Source organism: Magallana gigas, chromosome 8 (genome assembly GCF_963853765.1).
Source record: "Magallana gigas chromosome 8, xbMagGiga1.1, whole genome shotgun sequence".
NCBI classification, from domain to species: Eukaryota; Metazoa; Mollusca; class Bivalvia; order Ostreida; family Ostreidae; genus Magallana; species Magallana gigas.
In genome coordinates this window covers 19,941,764-19,966,190 of record NC_088860.1, presented here as the reverse complement: position 1 = coordinate 19,966,190, position 24,427 = coordinate 19,941,764, and the positions used below count along the sequence as shown (strand labels likewise).

General features: G+C 35.4%; 1 protein-coding gene and 3 long non-coding RNA genes across 6 annotated transcripts; 3 read left to right on the top strand and 1 right to left on the bottom strand.

Moving 5' to 3' along the window:
- The first annotated feature begins 472 nt into the window (after positions 1-472).
- LOC105322569 (uncharacterized) lies at positions 473-2,536 on the top strand. Its single transcript, XR_010708747.1, has 4 exons — positions 473-802; positions 1,314-1,435; positions 1,525-1,731; positions 1,851-2,536. It is a non-coding gene; the product is annotated as an uncharacterized lncRNA (long non-coding RNA).
- A 917-nt stretch (positions 2,537-3,453) lies between these two features.
- On the bottom strand, positions 3,454-6,647 carry LOC136270728 (uncharacterized). The gene is made up of 2 exons (XR_010708579.1): positions 6,438-6,647; positions 3,454-3,685 (listed from the first exon to the last, which is right to left on the bottom strand). It is a non-coding gene; the product is annotated as an uncharacterized lncRNA (long non-coding RNA).
- Positions 6,648-7,036: 389 nt separating this feature from the next.
- On the top strand, positions 7,037-12,342 carry LOC136270727 (uncharacterized). Of its 3 annotated transcripts, XM_066069255.1 has the most exons (3): positions 7,037-11,479; positions 11,776-11,879; positions 12,247-12,342. In XM_066069255.1, the coding sequence occupies exons 1-2, from the start codon at positions 8,279-8,281 to the stop codon at positions 11,866-11,868; spliced, it is 3,294 nt and encodes a 1,097-aa protein (XP_065925327.1). In that variant the 5' UTR covers positions 7,037-8,278; the 3' UTR covers positions 11,869-11,879; positions 12,247-12,342. The 3 variants fall into 3 exon arrangements, with proteins under 3 accessions (XP_065925327.1, XP_065925326.1, XP_065925328.1); XM_066069254.1 differs by lacking the exon at positions 12,247-12,342 and having other exon boundaries at positions 11,776-12,220; XM_066069256.1 differs by having other exon boundaries at positions 7,039-11,879; positions 12,247-12,293.
- Positions 12,343-13,664: 1,322 nt separating this feature from the next.
- LOC136270826 (uncharacterized) lies at positions 13,665-21,422 on the top strand. The gene is made up of 3 exons (XR_010708687.1): positions 13,665-15,591; positions 16,819-16,948; positions 21,337-21,422. It is a non-coding gene; the product is annotated as an uncharacterized lncRNA (long non-coding RNA).
- The last annotated feature ends 3,005 nt before the right edge of the window (positions 21,423-24,427 follow it).

Sequence of the window (24,427 nt, the reverse complement as noted above, 5' to 3'; positions counted from 1 at the left end):
AACTGACCCCTGTTATGCGCAAGCAGAAAACAAGAAAACACGAACCTTATCACTGAATTTCATATCCAAACACTCTAGTTTCCTAGCCCAATCAATCCCAAGATTTGAAGTGATTGGAGACAATCTAGATTTAACAATATCACCTACCTCGATGACAAAAGAAAGACAGAGGAAGAGCATTCATTGGTTTTTGAACATTGCGTTGTGTAAGAGAGTACTATCAGACCTTCCTGATGAGTGCCCCAAAGCCGAGATAATGAAAGTTCCAAATAGTGTTTTCATACCAAATACAGGTGATTGCCAAGCCCTAGAAAATGATATGATATATCATATAATAAAGATCCTGTGCAAGCATGTAAAGTGTTTGAAGCAATTTCAGGCCTCTATCCCAGACTGTATTCAGCACCCATATATGGATGAAATGTGCAAAAATAATTGATTTGCTTGACAAAAGTGAGAACAAGTCAGAGGACATGATTAGTATCCTACAACATATACATAAACACTGTGTAGCTCACTCTGAAGAAAACCCAACGAAGGTCATTAAAAAGATTGTATTTGGGGGTGATGTGTTGACCAACGAGAGAGCCTACAGTGCCCAGTTAGCGATGATGAATGCTGAGTGTGACTTTAATGGTTTGGCTGGTGTAGTACACAGACCCGAGGGTTTGCATCGGATGATGAACTTCCTTGGGGTATTTCTTGTCAGCAGTTACAGTTCCTTGTTTGGTTTTGTTGCCAGTTGACCAGATGATGACCTCCATTTGGAATATCTTTTCTTACTAAAATTTTATTGTTCAGAGTGAGTTCTATTTTGGAATGAGTTATTTTTTACTAACCAGTCATTCAGCATTTTGAGGTTACAGCATGTGCTTATGTAGAAATCTAGAATAGTAGTGTATTGTAGTTTTCTATCAAATTATTTTGTTTGTGTTTTTTGTAATCATGCTATCAAGATTTGTTGACCATTCTTTAAATTACAGTTACATAATTATGGTAATAAACTTCAGTTGTTTTAAAGGTTTTCTGATTCTAACTTAAATTGATAAATGTACAAATTGATGTTATACTGTATATATCTCTAAAATTACCGACAATACCACTTACACCCCACCCATCCATGATAACATCTCCCCCTTCACACTTATGTACTTCCTGTTTAACTTTGGATCTGTCAGTTTAAAAGACAAATTTAACTGTGGACAATATTAAAGACTTAAAGTTTTTAGCTAATTAATAATAATTTACAAAAATTTAAATGGTACACTTTCTTAAAGTTTGTTGACAAGGGATATTTTTATTTTTTATTTTAGATCATATACAAGCAATTTTACAGCCTAAAGTCTGCTGCAGACCAAGGAAGTTTGTACCAGTTGAGAAATGTTGTCAGGAGAGTTGATGTTCAAGGTCCAGAGGGAGTAACAAGTTCATATAGGTAAATGAACTGCAAAGACATTACCAGTAATTTCCCTGAAATACATATCAGCATTTAGTTTTAATATTTTATGTAATTATTTGTTTTAGATCACATATGAACTTCGTTCAGGACTGCTTGGATTCCTTTGTGTTAGGAGCTTGTCTTCACATGTTTGGAATGGACTCTTTAGACGGTGTCCCAGTTAATGTTGAAATTCCTCATTTCTTACATCTGGCATCCATTGAGGAACAGTATGCTTGGCTCAAAGAACTGGGTGAACAGCTGTTTATAAACGTACATAAAACTAAACGAAGGTAAATTTTGATACATATATCCAGTGTAAAGATTCATGGTATCGTTATTTTTTTATGGAAATTATCTATAAGATAAATTTACCCGATAGTTACTTGCAATTTATTTAAATATATTATAGACAGCCTTATCAACATTCAAATGACTGATCAGGTATCGGAGATGGATGATCAAGAATTACTGTTGGCAGAAATGTACGACTCTCGGATTAATCGATACAGCTGTACATGCAACAAAACTTACAAAACTAAGGGTCATTTCAAAAGACACCTTGAAAAAGAACATGAATGGGACTTTGCTTTAAATCACGATACAACAAATTCAGCAATGCATTCAAAGGAGGATCATGTTGCAGTATGGCGAGCGTCATTCATGAAACTGTCTTTGCTGCTCAGAGACACAGAAGATGCCTATCAATACGGTGATGGTGATCGTATTTTCCGAAATGCCAAATTCGAGATGCTTTGTGCCGATGCAGCCCACCATACAAAATACCGTTTATGGTTGTGGCGTATGCAAGCATACGAAACTGCCATCTTGAGTCCAAGACAAGCAGTTGAATATAAATGGAACTGCACAGCCAATACACATGGTGGGAAAGGTAAAAATATTCCCAATGGCAATCTGGTAGAGACTCTTGTGCAGAAAATTAAGAAGAAATTAAGAGAACAGGGATCTAACATAACCCACAACAGTGCACAGAGAATAGCTCTTTCTATTCAAATTCAGCAAGAATTGAAAGAAAATATATTACGACACTTCACAAGTAAGGAAAAGGGACGTTCAAAACCAACTGTTAACAGAGACTCTGAGCTTAATCTTTTTATGACAGAACTGCTGGATGGTGAAGTTTTTGATGTTATCCAGGGAAGGGAATTCCATGCTTTCAGGGGATTTAGTGATATATTTTCCAGAGTTAAAGCTGAAGAACTGCACAAATGAATTTCAGATCAAAAGTTCAGAGCAAGTTATGAAATGTTTTAAAACTTGTTTAAAATGAAAGGTTCTCTGTGAGTCTTTGAAACTGCATGGACCAATATAACACAATGTTTAATGCGCATCTATAACTCTTCCTTTTGATAATTAGAGTAAAAACACTCTTCCCAACATAACTGCCCATTAACTCATACCGGTACTGTGCAATAAAATAAGATTCTTAATCAATCATGTGTTTTATTTTTTAGCATAATCAGAAATTGATTAACTGTGGAATCATTTAAATTCGTGGGAGCCACTTTTCGTGGATTGTGGGTTTTTGGCTTATTCGTTGGTATGTAATTTCGTGGATGCGCAGGTTTTCAGTTTCAGTTACAAAGATAACTCTTTCTAAATTTGTGTTTGTTGAGGATGTAAATTCGTGGGGAGGGGCTTCCAACGAATACCACAAAAATTGAGCCACCACGAATTGTAATGATTCCACAGTAGTCTTCATTGTCAAAGAAAAATTAATATATTCATAAATATTTGTATTTATTGATATTCCAACAGAGATTTCCCAACTTCTTCAAATCCTTATAGGGACAACAAATTCCATGATGCTTGTTTGAAAAAAAAAATCTTCGGATAAAGTTTCAACTTGAAAATTTCTTTGGATCCATATCCATTTGTCATTTTACATGTTTATATCGTCTGTAATAAGGCTGAAAATGAAAATCCATCACTTCCGATTGAAACTGAGAGCGAATCAAATTCTTAAATAATCCATGAAAAATGACATCAGGGTCTTCGTTTTGTTTCACTTTAATAACACTCATTTTAATGTTCTTTCTATCAGGGATGTCAGATATCACACAAGCATTTTTTCCAAAGCACAATTTTGTCATGATTTTTCTTCTTTGACTTGGGCACGCAGTAGCAGTCAGTGCCAAACAAGGAACTTTTAAACATAGAGAACGCACTTCATCTATGTGACCAAACCACTCGCAGAATGCAGCTTCCTGATTTTTTCCCTCACCCCTGAAAATAAAAGATATGGATTATGATAAATGGACCTCTGAGGTCTTCCAAATTTTCTTTGGGTGTTTCAACTTTGATTTATAACTTGATTTCATATTAAGTTGGATGGAAAAATGCCTGATGAAAACCTTTCTGGCTCAAAATTTCCAAACATATATCACTTATGAATGTTTTAAAGATAACTGTTGGGATATGATTTTGATCACACTATTTTGAAAGAATTCGAATTATTTTATTACAGTCAAAAAAATCTCACTTTTTGTTGTTACCTTTATTTAATCTCACCACAGGGCGAAAAACCATCTTTAAGCAAGTCCTTAAAGGTGGCTTAAAGGTGACTTAAAGGAGCTTAAAGGCTATACAACCTTTAAGCCGCCTTTAAGTCACCTTTAAGCAAGTGCTTATAGGTCCTTAATGTCCAAACTTCTTTAAGCTACCTTTAAGCCACCTTTAAGCATCTTTAAGTGGCATTTACGCTCTCTTTACACTGCCTTTACACTGTCTTTAAGTGGCCTTTAAGTCAATATTGATCAAGCTGCACAATAAAAACATATATTAAATGCAAAAGCTCTTTTATAGAGATGGAAGGGGGTCATCCGAGTGATAATATAATTTCCAAGGAAGGGGGGGGGGGGTGTTCCAGGCGGTTTTAATCGTCGCTCCATTAAACACAGATCGCTATCATCAGCACCGCTCTGATGGACACAGATTGCCGTTATAAAATTCTTTAAATTTTTGGGGGTTTCAAAATTATTGTAGGTATGAGCGCAGTCTCTGTATCTTAATATGTGCATAAAACTAATTAAAGTATGTTTGTTTCCTATTATAAATTAATCGGTGAAAAAAACCTCAATCTCTCTCTCTCTCTCTCTCTCTCTCTCTCTCTCTCTCTCTCTCTCTCTCTCTCTCTCTCTCAGTTCATCCGGTTATTAAACAAAATAAAGATAATGAACCAAAAATGCATGATTTAATTTGTTAATCGGTTTAAGGTTTGTATTTTTTTTTCAATTTTCATTATTTCTAACTCTAAATCTGCTAGATACATGTTAAAGATGAAAAGACTCTCAACTGCCTTTGTTATATCGGGCAGGATATTACTGCTTTGTTTGTCTAGACAAAGTTTTGTTCGTTTGTGTATATCTAATTAGAGTCTATTGTTTGTCCAACTTAAGAAAACCCCTGGAACTAACACAGAATATACAAGATATACACAGCAGTTGTGTCGTGTGCACAGGTGCATGTTTGTGTATATCTAATTAAAGTCTATTGTTTTTCCAACTTAAGAAAACCCCTGGAACTAACACAGAATATACAAGATATACACAACAGGTGTGTCGTGTGCCCAGGTGCATGCAGGGTTTCTAAAGGCGTTGAATCTTAGTATGTACGAGTATACGATAAGTCTAGTGAATAAAAGTTAATTTACATTAGTAATTCATTTTCAAAGTATTATTTCCTAGCTCTGGGTTTCAAAGATGTTACGTCTACAAATTAACGATACATGTATGTAAGAGTAAAATCTTGAGGCTAATTAATTAATGTACCGGTGATCATAAATAGGGGTTGATTATTTAAATATATGTATAAGGGTAAATATGTCAAATATACCCGGCCTGGCACATCATTCAATTGTATGTACAAGTCATTTGCAATTGTCACATGCAGTAAATACGTCACCGGTAATTGGTAATTTTGTTTGTTATAGAATTGATAGTTTAAAAATCATGTACATGTACATACAATTACATGTAAATATTTAAACATATTGGAACGGCGCCGCGATCATGAAAACCGGGAAATTGCGGGAAATTGAACAAATACCCTAATAGTATCAATGCATTTAATAAAAGAAATGATTTCATTTTCTTTCTTATAAATTAGATGAACGTATATCTACTCGGTTTAAATTTATTAACTAAGAAAGCCTACTATAGTGAACCTAACGGTTTCCATTTAGGTATAATATATTTTTGTTCACTGAAGACCAAGTTCAGTATTTCATTCTAAATACATGCATGCATGTAATTTATAAATTAGATATAATTGATTGTTACAAACTGAATGGTTTGTCAAAATCTTTTTAAAGTAAACACATTCAATACAGTGATTCAATATCCACTGATATATAGGATATAAAAACGCTCATTTATATGTAAGTTGCCGTGGCGCAGAGGATGTGTGGAGATGCTAGTAAACTAAGGGTCCCGGGTTCAATTCTCGCCGTGGCCGGTTTTTTTTGTGGTTTTTTTTTTCATTTTTCTTTCTAGAACAAAAACCGTTTTAATACCTTTTCTTTCATAAAGTTAATACATTTTGTTGGAAATTAAGCACAATATTGAATTAAATTTTTTTTAATGGCTTAAAGGTGGCTTAAAGGTGGCTTAAAGGTAGCTTAAAGGTGGCTTAAAGGTGGCTTAAAGAAGTTTGGACATTAAGGACCTATAAGTTGTCCTTAAAGGTGGCTTAAAGATAGTCTTTAAGCTGCCTTTAAGCCATCTTTACGCTTTCTTTAAGCCACCTTTAAGCAATACTTATAGCTTAAAGGTAGCTTAAAGGTGGCTTAAAGATCGTCTTTAAGCTACCTTTAAACACCTTTAAGCTATCTTTAAGGAGGACTTAAAGATGGTCATTCATCCTGTGCACATTTAAGAAAATTATTGAAATATCATGTAGATTTGTTTGTATCTGACTTTAGATCATAATTTGGTTTTTAAACATGTGTGTAAATTATTTGTTAACTGTATTATCTTACCAATGAATGATGGTATGCGCCTCAACTATCAAACGATGTCTCTTTTGAAATCTGGGTTCTTCAGAGCATCCCTCCATTTAGCTTCTCCAACTAGGACCTCCGGGCTAACAAAAACGAAGTTGTAGTAACCGCTTGTAACTCTCTCAACATCGGTTGACACTTCAACGTATACTGCTTTATATCCCAAGCTGGACAACCGTTCTACTTGTCCTTTTTTTACAAACGGAGCTGAGCAACTATAACTGTTACCGCAGTTTCACCGAACACAAGTGGTACACATTCATAAGTCAAGGATTTGCCACTTCCTGTCTTAGTTCCAACGAATACATCCCGGTTTTCTTTCAAACATGATATAGCCAGCCTTTAATTTTCAGTAAGACAATTAATATTGAATTTTTCGCAAATTCTCTTTTCTTGATCCGCCATCTTTGTACAAAACCCAAACTACGTTTTAAAAGGAGTTATTTCATTGGACAATATATTTTTAGAATTATTACGTAATGTTGAGCGTGAGCCCGACTTTTAGATAGCGACTTATGTCAAGGGTTTGTGTGGAGTTCCGTAATCACAAAACCTTGACGTTGTGAAGATGCAGAGCTAGTAAATTTAAACAAACTAACGATGTTCCATTTCCCCCATTTCATGTTCTGTGCGATTTTGTCAGTGAAGCAGCAACTACTTTGAATGATCCAAGTCTTATGTGTAAAAAATACGATACCGGGAAACCAAACCAAACACCAAACAGAAAAGTGAATGTCAAGAAAACTGAATTTACAGCATCACCAAACTGTCCAATACATAATGCTCCACACACACTCAACGAGTGTAGAAACTTCAGAAAGAAACCACTGAGAGAAAGAAAACAAATATTACGTGACAATAACTTTTGTTACAAATGCTGCGAATCTACAGCTCATGTGTATAAAACCTGTGATGCTAATGTGAAATGCTTAGAATGTGGTAGTGAACGACACAACACAGCTATGCATACTACACCTAAGTACCATCAAGCTCATCAAGGAACCACTCCAAGATTTGACGGTGGGGAGCCACTTGGAGCATCTGTAAGATTTGACAACAGGGGACACGATGTCAACAACAAGTGAACTGCCGTTTGTGGTGACAACTTTTCAGGACGATCATGTGCAAAGACTGTTCTTGTCAACGTTTATCATGAGAGTGATCCAAACCGAACTTTGACCTTGTACGCTATAATCGATGATCAAAGTAATTGCACACTTGCAAGATCAGAACTTTTTGACTACATGCATATATCCAAATCAGATACTCACCAATTTACACTGACTTCGTGTGCTGGACGTCAACAGATGAGTGGACGCAGAACTTCAGGCTTCTTTGTGTCATCCATCGACGGATCCGTAACCATGGAACTTCCGATGGTAACTGAGTGTAATGACATTCCTGATGATCGAAGTGAAATTCCCACACCAGATGTCATACGCCATCAACCACATTTGCGTGACGTATCGATTCCTGCGCTTAATCCAGATGCACAGATACTGTTACCTATCGGACGAGATTTAGCAGAAGCACATCATGTCAAGGATCAGCGTATTGGAGCTCGAAATGCACCCTTTGCACAACAGTTGAACCTTGGATGGGTCGTGGTTGGGGATGTTTGTTTAGAATGATTCCACAAACCAAACATTACGACATACAAGACTACCTTAATTGACAGTCATCGTGAAACCATTTTTAAACCATGTTCCAATGTGTTTCAGTTAAAAAGTAACATTTCAGAATTCGAAATTCAGAACAACATATTTCATGTTCAGACAGATGATAATGAGACTTGACTATCACTCGACGATCGTGAATTCATGGAATTAATGGATAAATCCTTTCAGAAAGATCAAGATGGACGATGGAAAGCGCCCCTCCCATTTAGAAACCCACGACAGTCACTACCAAACAATAGATGTCAAGCATTAAAACGTGCTCAAATGCTGCATGCCAATTTACAGAAAAATCCTACAAAGAAAGAGCATCTTGTGACATTCATGAAGTACCTCATCCAAAGTGACGCCATGGAAATCGCTCCAACATTAGACCCCAAACAAGAGTGTTGGTACTTACCATTGTTTGGTGTTTACAATCCCAAAAAGCCAGATAAAATTCGTGGTGTCTTTGATTCTTCTGTGAAATTTCAGGGAGTTTCATTAAACAGTGTCTTATTGAGTGGACCAAAATTTGTGAATGACATAACTGGTGTATTATTGCGCTTTCGTAAAGATGCAGTCGGAATTATGGCCGATATTGAACAGATGTTTTACAGATTCCTAGTGACAGAAGATCATCGTGACTTTCTAAGATTTTTCTGGTACCGCAACAGCGATATCGATCCAAACGAGGAACTCATTGAGTACCGTATGAAAGTCCATGTGTTTGGAAATACACCATCCCCAGCTGTAGCGATGAATGGTTTACAGAAAACGGTGGAAAATGCGGACAATGATGTGAAAAGTTATGTGTATAGAAACTTCTATGTTGACGATGGGATTATTTCCGTCCCAAATAGTTCCGAAGCAGTGAAACTATTGAAGAAGACTCAGTCTGTGTTGTTTGAAGAAGGAAAAATCAGACTACATAAAATAGCATCTAACAGTCTTGATGTCATCATCCATTTCCCGATGGAAGACCTGGAGAAGAACTTGAATTCGATAGATATCGGTACAGACGATCTACCAATGCAACAGAGCCTTGGTATTGCATGGGACTTAAACAGTGACTGTTTCACCTTTAATGCAAATTTTCAAGACAAACCTTTTACCAAACGTGGAGTTTTATCAATAGTGAATAGTATATTTGATCCTTTGGGATTCATAGCCCCTATTGTCATCCATGGAAGACTACTCATGCAAGAATTCTGCAAAGTTACAAGTGATTGGGACCAACCACTTCCAAGTGACAAAGAACATTTATGGCTACAGTGGAAGGAATCATTGAATTCACTCAGTGACTTTTACGTTCCAAGGATGTTCACAAAGATTTCACTTAGCGAATCAAAATCCTGTGAAGTACACATATACTCTGACGCTTCTGAAAAAGCCATTTCAGCTGTCGCTTACCTGTATGCAGTCGACGAACAAGACAACATCAATGTCGGATTCATTATGGGAAAGTCCAAAGTAGCGCCGTCATCAGGACATACTATTCCAAGATTGGAATTGTGTGGTGCTGTATTAGCCACTGAACTGAGTGAAAAGATAACAAATAATTTGGACTTACCTAGTAATTCCGTCAAATTCTTCACAGACTCCAAAGTTGTGTTAGGATATTTGAACAATCGCTCAAGACGTTTTTACAACTACGTTAGCAACTGTGTGAGCATCATCCATCAACGTTCTAAATCTGAGCAGTGGAACTATGTTTCAACAGGCAACAACCCAGCAGATATTGGAACAAGACCTGGTAAATCAGTTCAAGAAGTGATGGATAAATGGATTTCTGGACCAAATAAACCAAACATAAGCTTAGATGAAGACTTTTCATTGATCGAACCTGAGAGTGACAAAGAAATAAAACCAGTAGTGAAGAAAACTTCTGTACAGCAATTTATTGCTGATCGATTTGTGAAATTCTCAACGTGGCACAGTTTAGTTTGTGCATTCAGACTTCTAAGAAGAAGATGTTTCCACAAGAAAGACAAAGATGGGACCTTCCCTAAAGAGAGTGTTGAAGAATCACATGAAACTGAACTGTTCATTCTCCGTAGTTCTCAGAGACTTTCGTTCAAAGAAGAAATCAACTGTTTGAAAGACAGTACACCTCTACCTCGTAAAAGTGCTCTCATACAGCTCAACCCCTTTCTGGACAAGGATGGAATTCTGAGAGTCGGCGGACGTCTTAGTCAATCTCCGTTACCAATAAACCAAAAACACGCGATAATCATTGACAGGAAATCACATGCTGCCATTTTACTAGTCAGACATTATCATGAGAAGGTACAACATCAAGGAAGAGTGTTCACAGAAGGTGCCCTACGATCTCATGGTTTCTGGATTATAGGAGCCAAAAAGATTATCAATTCTGTGTTACATAAGTGTGTGATTTGTAGGAAACTACGTAGACCTCCCTCTCAACAAATCATGGCTGACCTGCCAGCAGACAGAGTTGTTCCGTCACCTCCGTTTACTATAGTAGGCGTTGACGTTTTTGGTCCGTGGAACATTGTAGCTCGCAGAACACGAGGAGGACTAGCACATTCGAAAAGATGGGCCGTACTCTTCAGCTGTCTCACATCTAGGGCAATCCATATTGAGGTCTTAGAGGAGCTAAGCAGTTCAGCATTTATAAATGCCCTTACACGATTCATATCCATACGAGGAGCCGTAAAGGAATTTCGATCAGATCGTGGAACGAACTTCGTAGGAGCATTAGATCACATTAATGTTGAAGGGATTTATGTAGAGTCTAGACCAGTAAAGAAATTTCTGTCTACAAATGGAGCCAAATGGACCTTTAATCCTCCCCATGCGTCGCATTTGGCCGGATCATGGGAAAGAATGATCGGGATTGCAAGGAAGATTCTTGACTCTCTTCTACTCAACACTAAAACCAAAGAACTTACTCATGAAGTTTTATGTACATTTATGTGCGAAGTAACCGCAATCATGAACTCTAGACCGTTATGTCCTATTTCTACAGATCCTGAAGATCCAGTGATTATTAGTCCATCGATGTTGTTAACACAGAAGGACTTCAGTGTTGACTTGATGCGTGTTGACTTTCATAACATTAAAAACATGTACGTATCGCAGTGGAAACACGTCCAGTATCTCTCCAACATGTTTTGGAAGCGATGGCGAGATGAGTACTTGCAGAACTTACAAGTCCGTCGTAAATGGCAGAACAACCAACCTGATCTGAAGACTGGTGACGTCGTCCTCATGCGCGATCCGACGGTTCATCGCGGACAATGGCCTCTTGGTCTCGTTACAAGAGTTTTCCCAAGTCAGAATGATGGTAAAGTCAGGACGGTGGAAATTCGCGTCATCAGAGATTGGAAACGTGTGACTTTTGTGAGACCCATTACAGAACTTGTATTATTAATTGACTAGGTCGTAACTATACTTGTTGCTAAATACAGTGAACTGACTAACTGTTATTATAATTACCAATAGAACGTTGGTGAATTTACATGGGTAATTAATCTTACTAGTATATGTTAAGTATTTTTAATAGTTAACATTGTTCATACTTGTAATATCTGGATGATATTAGGTGGGGAGTGTGGTGTTTTCAGAAGTATTCTACGTACGAATTAATTTTCTGGAGTGAGTTACTCCCCTTTTCTTCTACTCTCTTGTCATTAGAGATTTTTGCACTGAGCCGTGCAGTACACAACTTCGGTAGAGTCACCGTATTATCATTTTGTACAAGCGTACATTTTTCCATGCAAGAAACTTAAAGCCCTACGGTGTAAGTACTTGTATTTGTTTATTATTTATATAATATAAACCATATGTTCAGTATTTATTGATATAATGATGTTGTAATGTATACGAAGAATAGTTCACTCATTGGCGCCAAAATCATCCGTGCGTGAAATTATAGGTATCATGTTTATTAAGTAAATTTACTAAGATATTATGAATTATTTTATATGTATACTTATTGATATCATTATACATTGTGTCTAACATTCTTACAAGAATATCAATTCTATTTTTTACTTTATTTACATTGAAAGAATTCAGTCAGTCTATTTTTTCAATCAGTGTATAGAGTCAGTATTGTCAAATGTCAGTATTTTCAGTATTGTAAATTTATTTTATTATTTTTTCAGCTTTTTACTAAAAGCGTACTACTACTACTACATGCTGTAGAAAATACCATGAATAAAACTGAACATCAAAAGCCTGAGTTGGTTTCAGTACAACGTGTTATCAGTATGCGTTTCCTGTGTATACATAAAACGTTTAAGTCACGATCATTTTCTGTGTATACATGTAGTGATTAACAAACTCAGGGTAGAACACGACATGCGCTTGAGGGTTTTCACGCCTATTTACGACAAAAGAAAAAGTCAATATCGCGTACGGCTTCGTCTAATCGCACACCACCTTGCAGGAGAGAGAGAGAGAGAGAGAGAGAGAGAGAGGAGAGAGAGAGAGAGAGAGAGAGGGGGGGCGTTAAGGCGTAATTTAACGTACACTTAATATGTGAAATATACTAATATCCAATACTAAATATTCATAAAATTAGTATTCATAAAAGAATATGGTACACTGTGATTGAATCCATCTTTGAGTCCACGTGCTGCACCTGTCAATCAAATCAGCCCGCTAGCTCTACCACGTGTTTCCTCCATGATAAAGTTTCGTTTTATTAGTTTTATTTTTAATAAAGAAAATAAGAAGTATGTTTAACAGTTAAGTTTCTTTACAATGTTCGTGATGCATGATATACTGTGTTTGGAAAGTTTAATTCGTTGTGGTTTTTTTTTCTATCTCTCGTTTAGTTTATAATGGCGGTTTTTTGCGGGAAGTAACATCTTCAACACGTTTAGCGGTTAAAGAACGCAGTAAAATGAATCAATTATTTGATATAACTATATTAAAATTGTTTGATGTAGAATTCTTCTTGGTCAATCGTTACACAGATTATCTACCTGCCTCATTCCTGTGTATTCTGTGCGTTCAAGCGTAGAGTGATTTCCTGTCAGTGCGACGGTTTCACACCTTTGTGTAAAACAATTGGGACTAAAGTTAACTTCGACAGTCATAAAGCGGTGGGGGGGGGGGGGGGGGGATAAGGTTACGATAACAGGAAACGGGTTTACATATTTGTAGTAGCTTTCAATAACATTACATGTACATGCACACAGAAAATGATATCAATACATTTACTGAAATGTTTAAATGTTTTTTATCGGCATGAAATATCAACAGCAAAACTTTCAAAACATTTTCTTAATTTCTTTGAAATGTGTAAGAACATAAGAACGGTTTAACAACATTTCCTTCTAAAAAAAAATTATCTAGTTATTGAGAGAGAGGGGGGGGGGGGGCTCGGTCGCGAGCGAACGCTAACCTCCGTCACGGCGGGTAGCTGGTACACCATCACGACACCATGACATGGGAAACCCACAATATCTTTCGATTACATAATTTTATGCAACTCTGGGTATCTCTATGGCTCCTTACTCTCAATTTGTAATAATTCAGTTCAGAGAGATACACGTTAATTTGATTTTTGGCATTACAAATGTATTTATTAATGTTACTTAAACACGTGGTAGTGTTTGTTTATTCTTTACATCTATTGGTTGTTATTATTGTCACCTAGTCAGGTGACAATATTGATATTCATAGCACGGGCTATGAATGACCGTGAAAGTTATTGTGTACTAGTAAAGCCATTCGAAGGCTCTTTTTCGTGCAGTCAAGACACGTTTTGTCATGGACGACTCTGGCGACGAAATTTCCTTATTAGAAAAAGGCGAAACCAACCAAACTCAAAAAGAAGCTGCTGGAAATCCTCCACTGGATATTGCTGATGTGGTGAAGCTCGTCACGGGCGTTTTGCAGACCCAATTTCAAAATTTATCAGGTCAGCTCAAAGCAGAACAGTCGGAGTCTATCACTAAAAAATTAAAAGAAAATTCTATTTTGAAAATTAAATCTGAAGGGAATCGTGCACAGTACGAATTTAATGCCGAGATTCTCGAGGGTCTAGATAAACTAGAAACAAGAGCTTTTGACACTAAAGATAGCGACTCAGTTACTATCATAGGAGATTTGCGGAAAAAATTAAAAACGCGCCAGAAACATATTCGAATCGCCGATTCCTCTCCAGCCTAGTGGAAAACAGTAAATGAATACCAGTCAAGAGAAATTGCGGACAACTCGGATGACGAGAAGAAAATTCGAAGTGCGGAAAACCGCGCCCTCCGACAACAAAAACAAGGGCAGAACAGGCGTTTTCACCCATATGGCACCTACAAGACTCCCACCGCGGCGGCGGCAGGCTCGGCAGCCCAGCTTAGTTCTTCTGTGCCTTCTGCTACTTCGTTTCAGCCATTCACATACCAGCAACAGCCCTTTCGTGGCAAATCTGCACGGCGTCAACCACAGCCCAGTGACGTGTGCTTCAACTGTTTTTCCACAGGACACTGGAAAACCAACTGTCCCAAAAACAAGTCACAAAGTCAATGATAAGTATAAAGGTTATAATGGCAATTTTACTATTGCTGGCCAGGTGAAATGCTTTCAGAACAATTATTTAAACCAAAGTTCATTAATAAAACACAATTTGAAAAGAAATATTGGTAAATGGAGAGAAATTGGTACAAATCCATTCATTTTGAAAGTTATTGAATCTGGCTATGAAATTCCTTTCGTTTCAAATCCACCTACAATGTGTTTTCGTAATAACAAATCTGCCATTCACAATGTTGAATTTGTTTCTTCAGAAATTTCAGACTTGCTGAAATATAAACGTATTATAGAAGTTCCTTTTCAGCCGTTTGTGTGCAGTCCCCTGAGTGTCGCAGAAAATAAAAACAAAAAGAGGTTGATTCTTGATCTCAGTAGGTTAAATAAGTACGTAAAGTATGAAAAAATAAAGTTTGAAGACTGGAAGACGGCATTAGATTATTTCGAAAAGGGTTTTTATTGCATAAAATTTGATCTGAAATCAGGATACCATCATATAGATATAGCTGAAGAATATCAGAATTATCTAGGGTTTCAGTGGGATAATAAATATTACTGCTTTACAGTTCTGCCATTTGGTCTTTCATCAGCTCCATTTATTTTTACTAAATGTTTAAGACCTCTGGTGAAGTTTTTGAGAAAAAGTGGTATAATGATTGTATTGTATCTAGATGATGGGTTAGCATTTGCTTCAACTGAGAGTCAATGTATTTTAGATTCTGATTTCATTCAGAAAACATTGTCAGAAACTGGACTGGTGGTCAATATAGACAAATCAAAGTTTATTCCAACGCAAATTATTGAATGGTTAGGTTTAACATGGAATTCAAATTCATTTTCCATTTCAGTTCCGGATAGACGAATAGAAGACGCTGTTTGATGTTTGAAGAAAGTTATTGGTCGTTTCCCAGATATAACAGCGAGAGAACTGGCACAAGTAGTTGGAAAAATCATTTCCATGACACCAGTAATGGGTAACATGTGTAATATAATGACACGATTTTCTTCTATGGAAATAGCTGTAAAAGAATTATGGGACTCGAAATTATTATTCAAACATAGAGATCAAGTTTTTGAAAAATTGAATTTCTGGATAAAATGTATTAATTGTAAAAATACAAGATTTTTACATTCTGTTAAGAGAAAAAATGTAATCATTTATTCAGATGCAAGCAACTCAGCATCAAGTGCATATACAGTTGAAGTTAATTCTAAGGTGTTCCATTTGATGTGGAAAGATGATGAGAAAAATATGAGTTCGACATGGAGAGAGTTGAAGGCCATAGAATTGGCGTTGGCATCTTTTAAGGATGAATTACAAGAAACGACAGTGAAGTGGTTTACTGATAACCAAAGTTGTGAGAAAATAGTACACTCTGGTAGCATGAAGCACCATTTACAAGTTATAGCATATAATATTTTCAAAATGTGCGCCGATAAAAAAATTTCACTTGATGTTCAGTGGATTCCGAGATCAGAAAACGACAAAGCAGATTTTCTTAGTAAAATCATAGATCATGATGATTGGGAAGTTACTGTAGAATTTTTTGATTTTGTTAGTTTAATGTTCGGACCATTCACTGTAGACAGATTTGCAAATTTTAATAATCGTAAATTGCTTAGATACAACTCCAAATTCTGGAATCCTGAATCAGAGGCTGTAGACTGTTTTACAAAAAATTGGGAGGGGGAGAATAATTGGCTAGTTCCTCCCATTCATTTAATAGTCTCTTCCATAAAACATTTACTTAATTGTAAGGCCTACGGTGTTCTTGTAGTACCAAACTGGCCGTCTGCTGTTTTTTGGCCAATGTTATTTGATGAAAATTTATATTATAAGATTTATGTGAAAGACGTGTTATTGTTTAAGATACAAGGGAGATAATCATTCAAGGTCAGAACAAAAACTGCTTATTTGGTTCTATATTTTTCGGTTCTGGAATACTTGTGGTACGATTGGATGCCACTAATTTGTAATGAATGAAGGTGTATTGCAGATGACATGGGTCCTGATACATCTTATTTTAAATTATGGTTCTTGCTTATATGTGGCGAATACGAACTGTTGATGTATTGCAGTTGAATAATGGTCCTGATACATCAGAGGGTGTATTGCAGATGATGAAGGTCCTGATACACCACAAATATTGTAATTTGAAATGAAGATATTGATGTTCTGTTTGTACAAACACATTTTTCAGATATATTTAAAGTGGGCAGATGGATGGGCATTAACAACGAAAGTAAAGATCGCCGTCTTGAGGAACTCGCATCAGAACTACCTCGATATTGTATAACATCCAAGGCTGACAACACAGCAAAACAATACAGGTACGCTTTTAACACCTTTTGCAAATGGTGTAACAGCTTTAATCCTGTGATTACTCCTCTTCCTACGAAAGCCGAGAAGGATCATTCGAGATTCGAGATTCGAAATACGAGATTCGAAATACGAGATTCGAGATTCGAAATTCGAGATTCAATATCTAAATTAACCAATTAAATCAAGGATCTGAAAATATGTATCCTAGCGACATCAAACTGTTCTAAATAAAAATCATACGTACATGCTCTTATATACAAATATATGCTATGTTCACTTCTCCCTACCTAACTAAATAATTATTTGTATTTACTTTTACACAGAATATCTAAGTAGACTAGTAATAATGCAGTGTGCTTCGCGGATCTAAGTGATTTTGTTTGCCCTGGTGCATTTCCACCTGATGCGTTTGAACCCTAAGGTATTTCACCACCAGTAATAGTTTTAAACCCGGGTTTATTCACCCCTTTTGTGTAAAAATGCGGTTATGGTAGAGAACTTCATAAGCGTAGCTAATTTTTTCTGTAGGGGGTCCTAGGCCAATTTTAAAAAATTTTACTATGTAAATTCAATAAGCTCCAATTTTCCCGAGGAGGGGGTCCAGATCCCCTGACCCCTTCCTTTCTAGATCCCCGCATGAAGATTAGTACATGTATCTAAATAATCTAAATATAAATAATCTGTCCTGTTTCACTAATAAATATAAGCATTACTTATTGTTTTAATGTATGCATACAGTGATACACTAGTACTATGATTATAAACAAATCATTGAGATATTATCACATCATACGGAATTATTAATAAATACAATTTTTTTTCCTTTTCCTCTGTAAACAACTTATTATGAGTCTTACTTTTGGAATTGTTTTCAATATAGAAGGATACCTACTCTCTACAATTAAAGGTAGGGATGATAGGGTGCCAATTTGTTCACATTGCCGATTTCTTGTGCAGAGAACAATAAAACCTTTTATTTGATTGTGCATGAATATTTCAAAATTAATTGTTGTACATATATTTTGTTATAATTCATTCATTGATATATCAACAAGAAAGAATAAAAGCATATGTTTCACAGCCAAGTTAGGTTTCTCTGTAGTTTCCTACCCCCCTACCCCCCACCGCACCAAAATTGACAATAATTACATAAAAGTCATACAAATGTTTACGTTTTTTGTAAGTAAATCTCTAAAGATGTAAATAAGCACTGCAAACAAAGATGTGTGTATCTAATATACTACTACATCACACATAGCCGATTAAGTTAATGTGTACATATGGTCAACGTACATGTGATTCTAATATACATGAAGGCGGACGTATCAGGCGAGGATCCAGAAAATTAAATTTCAAAAATGATCGGTTGAATGACATTAAATGCTTTGAAAATTGTTTTAAACTATCGCACGGGTCAAAATGCGTGATAGAAGCTATGTACAGTGTAATTGGAAACTTTCATTTTATATCAATATGTAGTATTACCTATTATAACAAATGAGAGTATAGCACAACTGCCACAAGCAATACATGTCCTTTACCGGCACCACCTCCCTCCCCTTAAAAAAAATGAAACAATTGCCGTTTTATTTGCTAAAATGTGTGTGGTTCAAGATTTTTCTAAAGGACATACCCGATTAGAATTGAAAAAGAGTCGTACGTTTAAAACTAATTTTGTCAAATTTTTTAGATTCATTTGGTTATATTTTGGTCCATTTGGGTAAATATATGCACCAGCGCAGCTCTAATTTATATATAATCAGGCCATAAATTCAAAATATTTTCAAAAATTAATAGCTTTAAATCCAGTGGATGAAAGAAAAGGAAAGCAAGTCGAACTCGATGAGTGCTAATACCTGTGTTGAATGAATGGTATAGTAGGATATGCGCAAAAAAGTCCCGTCTACTCTTTCCTACCCTATAATTATTGGAATATTCAATCCGATTATAAGAGTCAAATTAAAAATCAAGTACGGATATGTACCAGTTTATCAAAAGTAAAACTACTCATAATTTATCTACAGTGCATCGTTATGGAGCTACACAGAAAGTTTTATATTATTTTGCCGAGCCAAATAAAAAAAACCCTGGAAAACGAAGAGAAAACAAAGTGGGGACAGAATAACTGACAAATTAATTAGGACTATATAGCCCCCCCCCCCCCTCTTGAAATGTATATACTGAAAACAGATTATTGGCGTACAACATCCGCACACAATTTAAAGAAAATTTCATGGTTTTTTTTATCATTTTCGCTAGCTAATGTAAGACATCACAAATACCCCAAACCCCCTCACGGAAAAGGAAATGCTAGGTGATGAGAGAGAGAGAGAGAGAGAGAGAGAGAGAGAGAGAGTCGATGTAAATCACAGGTGCGCTAACACCGTTAAAATTAAAGCTTGCTAGTTGGTCTGCCCTACCCTAGCTACCTCCTCTCTTTTCTCGTTTTAGAGGCTAAATTATTGTCTATATATGCTTGTAACAAATCAAATCAATTTCAAATTCTAAATTAAACTGAATTTGACACTACAAAACTCTCTCTGTGTCTGTCTGTCTGTCTGTCTGTCTGTCTCTCTCTCTCTCTCTCTCTCTCTCTCTCTCTCTCTCTCTCATATCGACAATGGCATTGCCATACCCTACAATACACTATTCCTGTCTTTGAGGTTGTAAATCATTATATCTTCTATGGTTTAAAACTTTATCATAACCTATATTTTGACATGTCGATTATTTCATTGAGTTTCGTTTCATAGCTAAAACATTTAGATTAAACAGATCTTTCTTCGCGAGCCGATTTTTACACAGTTGGGGCGAATATACTTCGGGTTAAAATTGTTCGGGGGGAAATACATACAGGGCAAACAAAACCACTTAGATTCGCAAAGCCAACAGTGTTATTTCTAATTTAATTGTTTATACTGTGTGGGGTTAATTCATCAATGTTAATTTAACCATTTTATAACCACTATATAAGAGCTATTAAGACATTTATTTGTAGGAAAGAGCATGTACGAATGATCTTTATTTAGAACAGTTTGATGTTGCTGGGATACAGGTTTCAGATCCATGATTTGATTGGTTAATTTAGATATTGAATCTCGAATTTCGAATCTCGAATCTCGTATTTCGAATCTCGTATTTCGAATCTCGAATCTCGAATGATCCTTCTCGGCTTTCGTATCTTCCTGCTTCGGAAACCAACGTTGCATTGTATATCATTCATTTGGCAAAGCAATACAAATCATCGGGGAAAATTCATTCAGCTGCGCATGCTATTAGCTGGGCACATAGCCTAGCAGGATATGTAGACCCATGTGATTCTGTCCTCGTCAAAAATATTAAGGATGGGGCAATCAGAGAAACACCAAAACCTGTGACCAAAAAAGAACCTATTACGCCAGAACATTTGAAGGCCTTGGTTTCTACATTTGGAAAGAATGACAATTTGTATAATTTGAGAACGTTGTGTATGTGTTTTTTAGGTTTTGCTGGGTTCCTGAGATTCTCAGAAATTGTAAATATTCGTTATTTAGATATATGTTTACAGAATAATTGTGTGGAAACTAACATTGTTAAAAGCAAGACAGATGTGTATAAAACTGGTCAAAAAGTTTGTATAGCTAGAACATTCTGTGACACATGTCCTGTAAATATCTTAGAAAAGTTCTTAAGATTGTAAAATGCTGACATGCATTCTTCTCAATACTTGTTTAGATCGGTGTCTTTTTGTAAAAAGTCTAATTCTTATAGACTTAGAACGGATAATCGTCCGATTTCATATACAAGAGCAAGGGAGATAATATTGGACGCACTAGAAAAGATTGGTTTAGAGAAGTCAAAATTTGGTGTACATAGTTTAAGATCGGGCGGTGCTACTTCTGCAGCAGCCGCAGGGGTTTGTGATAGACTGTTTAAAAAGCATGGGCGGTGGCGGTCGGATAGGGCAAAAGATATTTATCTGAAAAACTTAAAGTCACAAAAAATCTTGGCATTTAGCGAGTTTTCTTTTCTTCTTTATCTTCGAATTAATTAAAACTGCACTTTCAGAGCGCTTCACATCCTACTCATGAGTTTGTGTTTATTTCATAAATATTTTATGTTCGTTTGAGTGAAACGAATAAGAACATAAATGTATTTATTAATGTTACTTAAACACGTGGTAGTGTTTGTTTATTCTTTACATCTATTGGTTGTTATTATTGTCACCTAGTCAAGTGACAATATTGATATTCATAGCACGGGCTATGAATGACCGTGAAAGTTATTGTGTACTAGTAAAGCCATTCGAAGGCTCTTTTTCGTGCAGTAATTTAAGTCACACCCACCGGCCCTTTGCCTCATATTGTATAATATATAGATGTATCCACTGTCTAAAATTTGCAATTTTATTTTGTAGATGTGGAAGATTTGGTTTAGAAAGAAAGAAATTTTTGTTATATTGAAATTAATTAAAACTGCACTTTCAGAGCGCTTCACATCCTACTCACGAGTTTGTGTTTATTTCATAAATATTTTATGTTCGTTTGAGTGAAACGAATAAGAACATAATGGGGCGTATTCGAAGGTGGCAAAGAAGTTGATGAGAAAGGAGAGGCTGGTAGACACTCGGTATCTTCCATCTCTCGCAGCTTGGCCCTCATGTCCTGCTCACGTCCAGCATGCAAGACCACAGCTCGATCGACTTCCTCAGGCCGGCCCCACTGAACGTCATACTCATTTCCACACTGAATATTCAAGTCAGACTGAGACTTGAAGAACACACGGCTTCGCACTTAAAGATTGTCGTCGCAAACGTAACGCACTAGAAAGTGGGAATCCTCGCGCAATGACAAACGACGAGCCATACATGTACCTAAAGTAACGCAACACAAATTCACTAAAACGTGAATTCACAAAAAATGTTCTTTACACGTAGAAGACCTTGTAAGAAATGAACGGAACGTGCTAAAAATACCGGGTTGGTAATTTTATAGGAAGCCCTAATTTTTAATCACTTGCTTATCATTAGTTGACACGCATGGACTTCAACAACAAACAATACAAATGTAGGCGGACCAATTAAGTGTTAAGAAAACACAATTACACTGCGTACACATTTATAATTCTATTGGCAATTAAAATCATTTCATGATAATTTTTAATTTAACGACATTTTTAAAATATGATAATGGATTCGAAAATATTTTATTTGCAATTGCTGCACAAGTATCAAATTAAATACGTTTATAATTTATTTAATAGCTATGAAATAAAAAAAAAAAGTAAAAAAGACTCCAAGTATTTAGATTATGATCTCTGTCAAAATCTGGTTAAATATCGTCATTAAATATAAAGAAACATGCAATTTATTTGTCATTCGGGGAGATAACTCCCGCTTGTATACGATACTTTTCCATCGATAATTTTACCGTGGCGGGGACAGGTTGATGATGAGTTTACCGTGATGGGAACGCGGTATGGAACATACTAAAGACCTGAAATACTAATGACCTGAAAGACCTGAAATTTTATATAAATGATACTTTTATAAGATTTTAGTCAAATGAAATTATTTTGTGGGGGTTTAAATCATATTTCCAGGTATAATTTTGTTTAAAAAAATATCATAATGATCAGTTATTCAAGCAGAAATATGAAAGACCTGAAAATTTGAATTGACCTGAAAATTTCAAATGACCTGAAATTTTATATAATTGATATAAATGATACTTTTATAAGATTTTGGTCAAATGAAATTATTTTGTGGGGGTTTAAATCATATTTCCAGGTATAATTTTGTTTAAAAAAATATCATAATGATCAGTTATTCAAGCAGAAATATGAAAGACCTGAAAATTTGAATTGACCTGAAAATTTCAAATGACCTGAAATTTTATATAATTGATATAAATGATACTTTTATAAGATTATGGTCAAATGAAATTACTTTGTGGGGGTTTAAATCATATTTCCAGGTATAATTTTGTTTAAAAAAATATCATACTGATCAGTTATTCAAGCAGAAATGTGAAAGACCTTAAAATTTGAATTGACCTGAAAATTTAAATGACCTGAAATTTTATATAATTGATATAAATGATACTTTTATAAGATTTTGGTCTAATGAAATTACTTTGTGGGGGTTTACATCATATTTCCAATTGTGTTGAAAAATATTATAATGAGCTGTTATTTACGCAGAAATATGAAAGACCTGAAAATTTGAATTGACCTGAAATTTTCAAATGACCTGAAATTTTAAATGATTGATACATTTCTATGTTCTGTGTCAATTTTAATGTCTATTGTTGAGTTGTTATCATATTTCCAGGTATATATGTGTTAAAATATATCAAACCGAAACATGGGTTGTTAGATGACCTACACAACTACACCATCACAAAATTTCAGGTCAGCCCAAATTTTCAGGTCAATTCAAATATTCAGGTTTTTCATATTCCTGTGTAAATAATATATTTTAACACTTATATACCTGGAAATATAATAAAAACTCAGAAATAAACATTAAAACTGATACAGAACATATAGAAATGTGTCAATTATATATCATTTCAGGTCAGCCCAGATTTTCAGGTCTTTCGTATTCCTGTGTAAATAATTGATCAGTATGATATATTTTAACTCACAAATAGACATTAAAACTGACACAGAACTTAGAAATGTTTCAATTATATATAATTTCAGGTCAGCTCAAATTTTCAGGTCAATTCAAATTTTAAGGTCTTTCGTACTCCTGCATAAATAATTTATCAGTATGATATATTTTAACACTTATATACCTGGAAATATGATAAAAACTTACAAATAGACATTAATATTGACACAGAACATAGAAATGTATCAATTATATACAATTTCAGGTCATTTGAAATTTTCAGGTCAATTCAAATTTTCAAGTCTTTCGTACTCCTGCATAAATAATTGATCAGTATGATATATTTTAACACTTATATACCTGGAAATATGATAAAAACTTACAAATAGACATCAATATTGACACAGAACATAGAAATGTATCAATCATTTAAAATTTCAGGTCATTTGAAAATTTCAGGTCAATTCAAATTCTCAGGTCTTTCATATTTCTGCATGAATAACTGGTCATTATGATATTTTTTAAACAAAATTATACCTGGAAATATGATTTAAACCCCCACAAGTAATTTTATTTGATTAAAATCTTAGAAAAGTATCATTTATATAAAATTTCAGGTCTTTCAGGTCATTAGTATTTCAGGTCTTTAGTGCGTCCCACGCGGTATACCTGTCTCACCTGGCCGATCACCTCGATGTGTTTATACCGTGACGAGGCGCGGGAAACACGGGATCCGCGTTGCCTGTACTGTAGTTGATTTTACCTGATAAGTAATTATCTTAAAGGGTACCTGCAGTCAAGCCGATGTGAAACATATGTCAAAGAGTTTAATTACCAAAATTTAATGCAAAAAACCGCATCTAAATCGATGCAAAAATAACGGAGTTACACC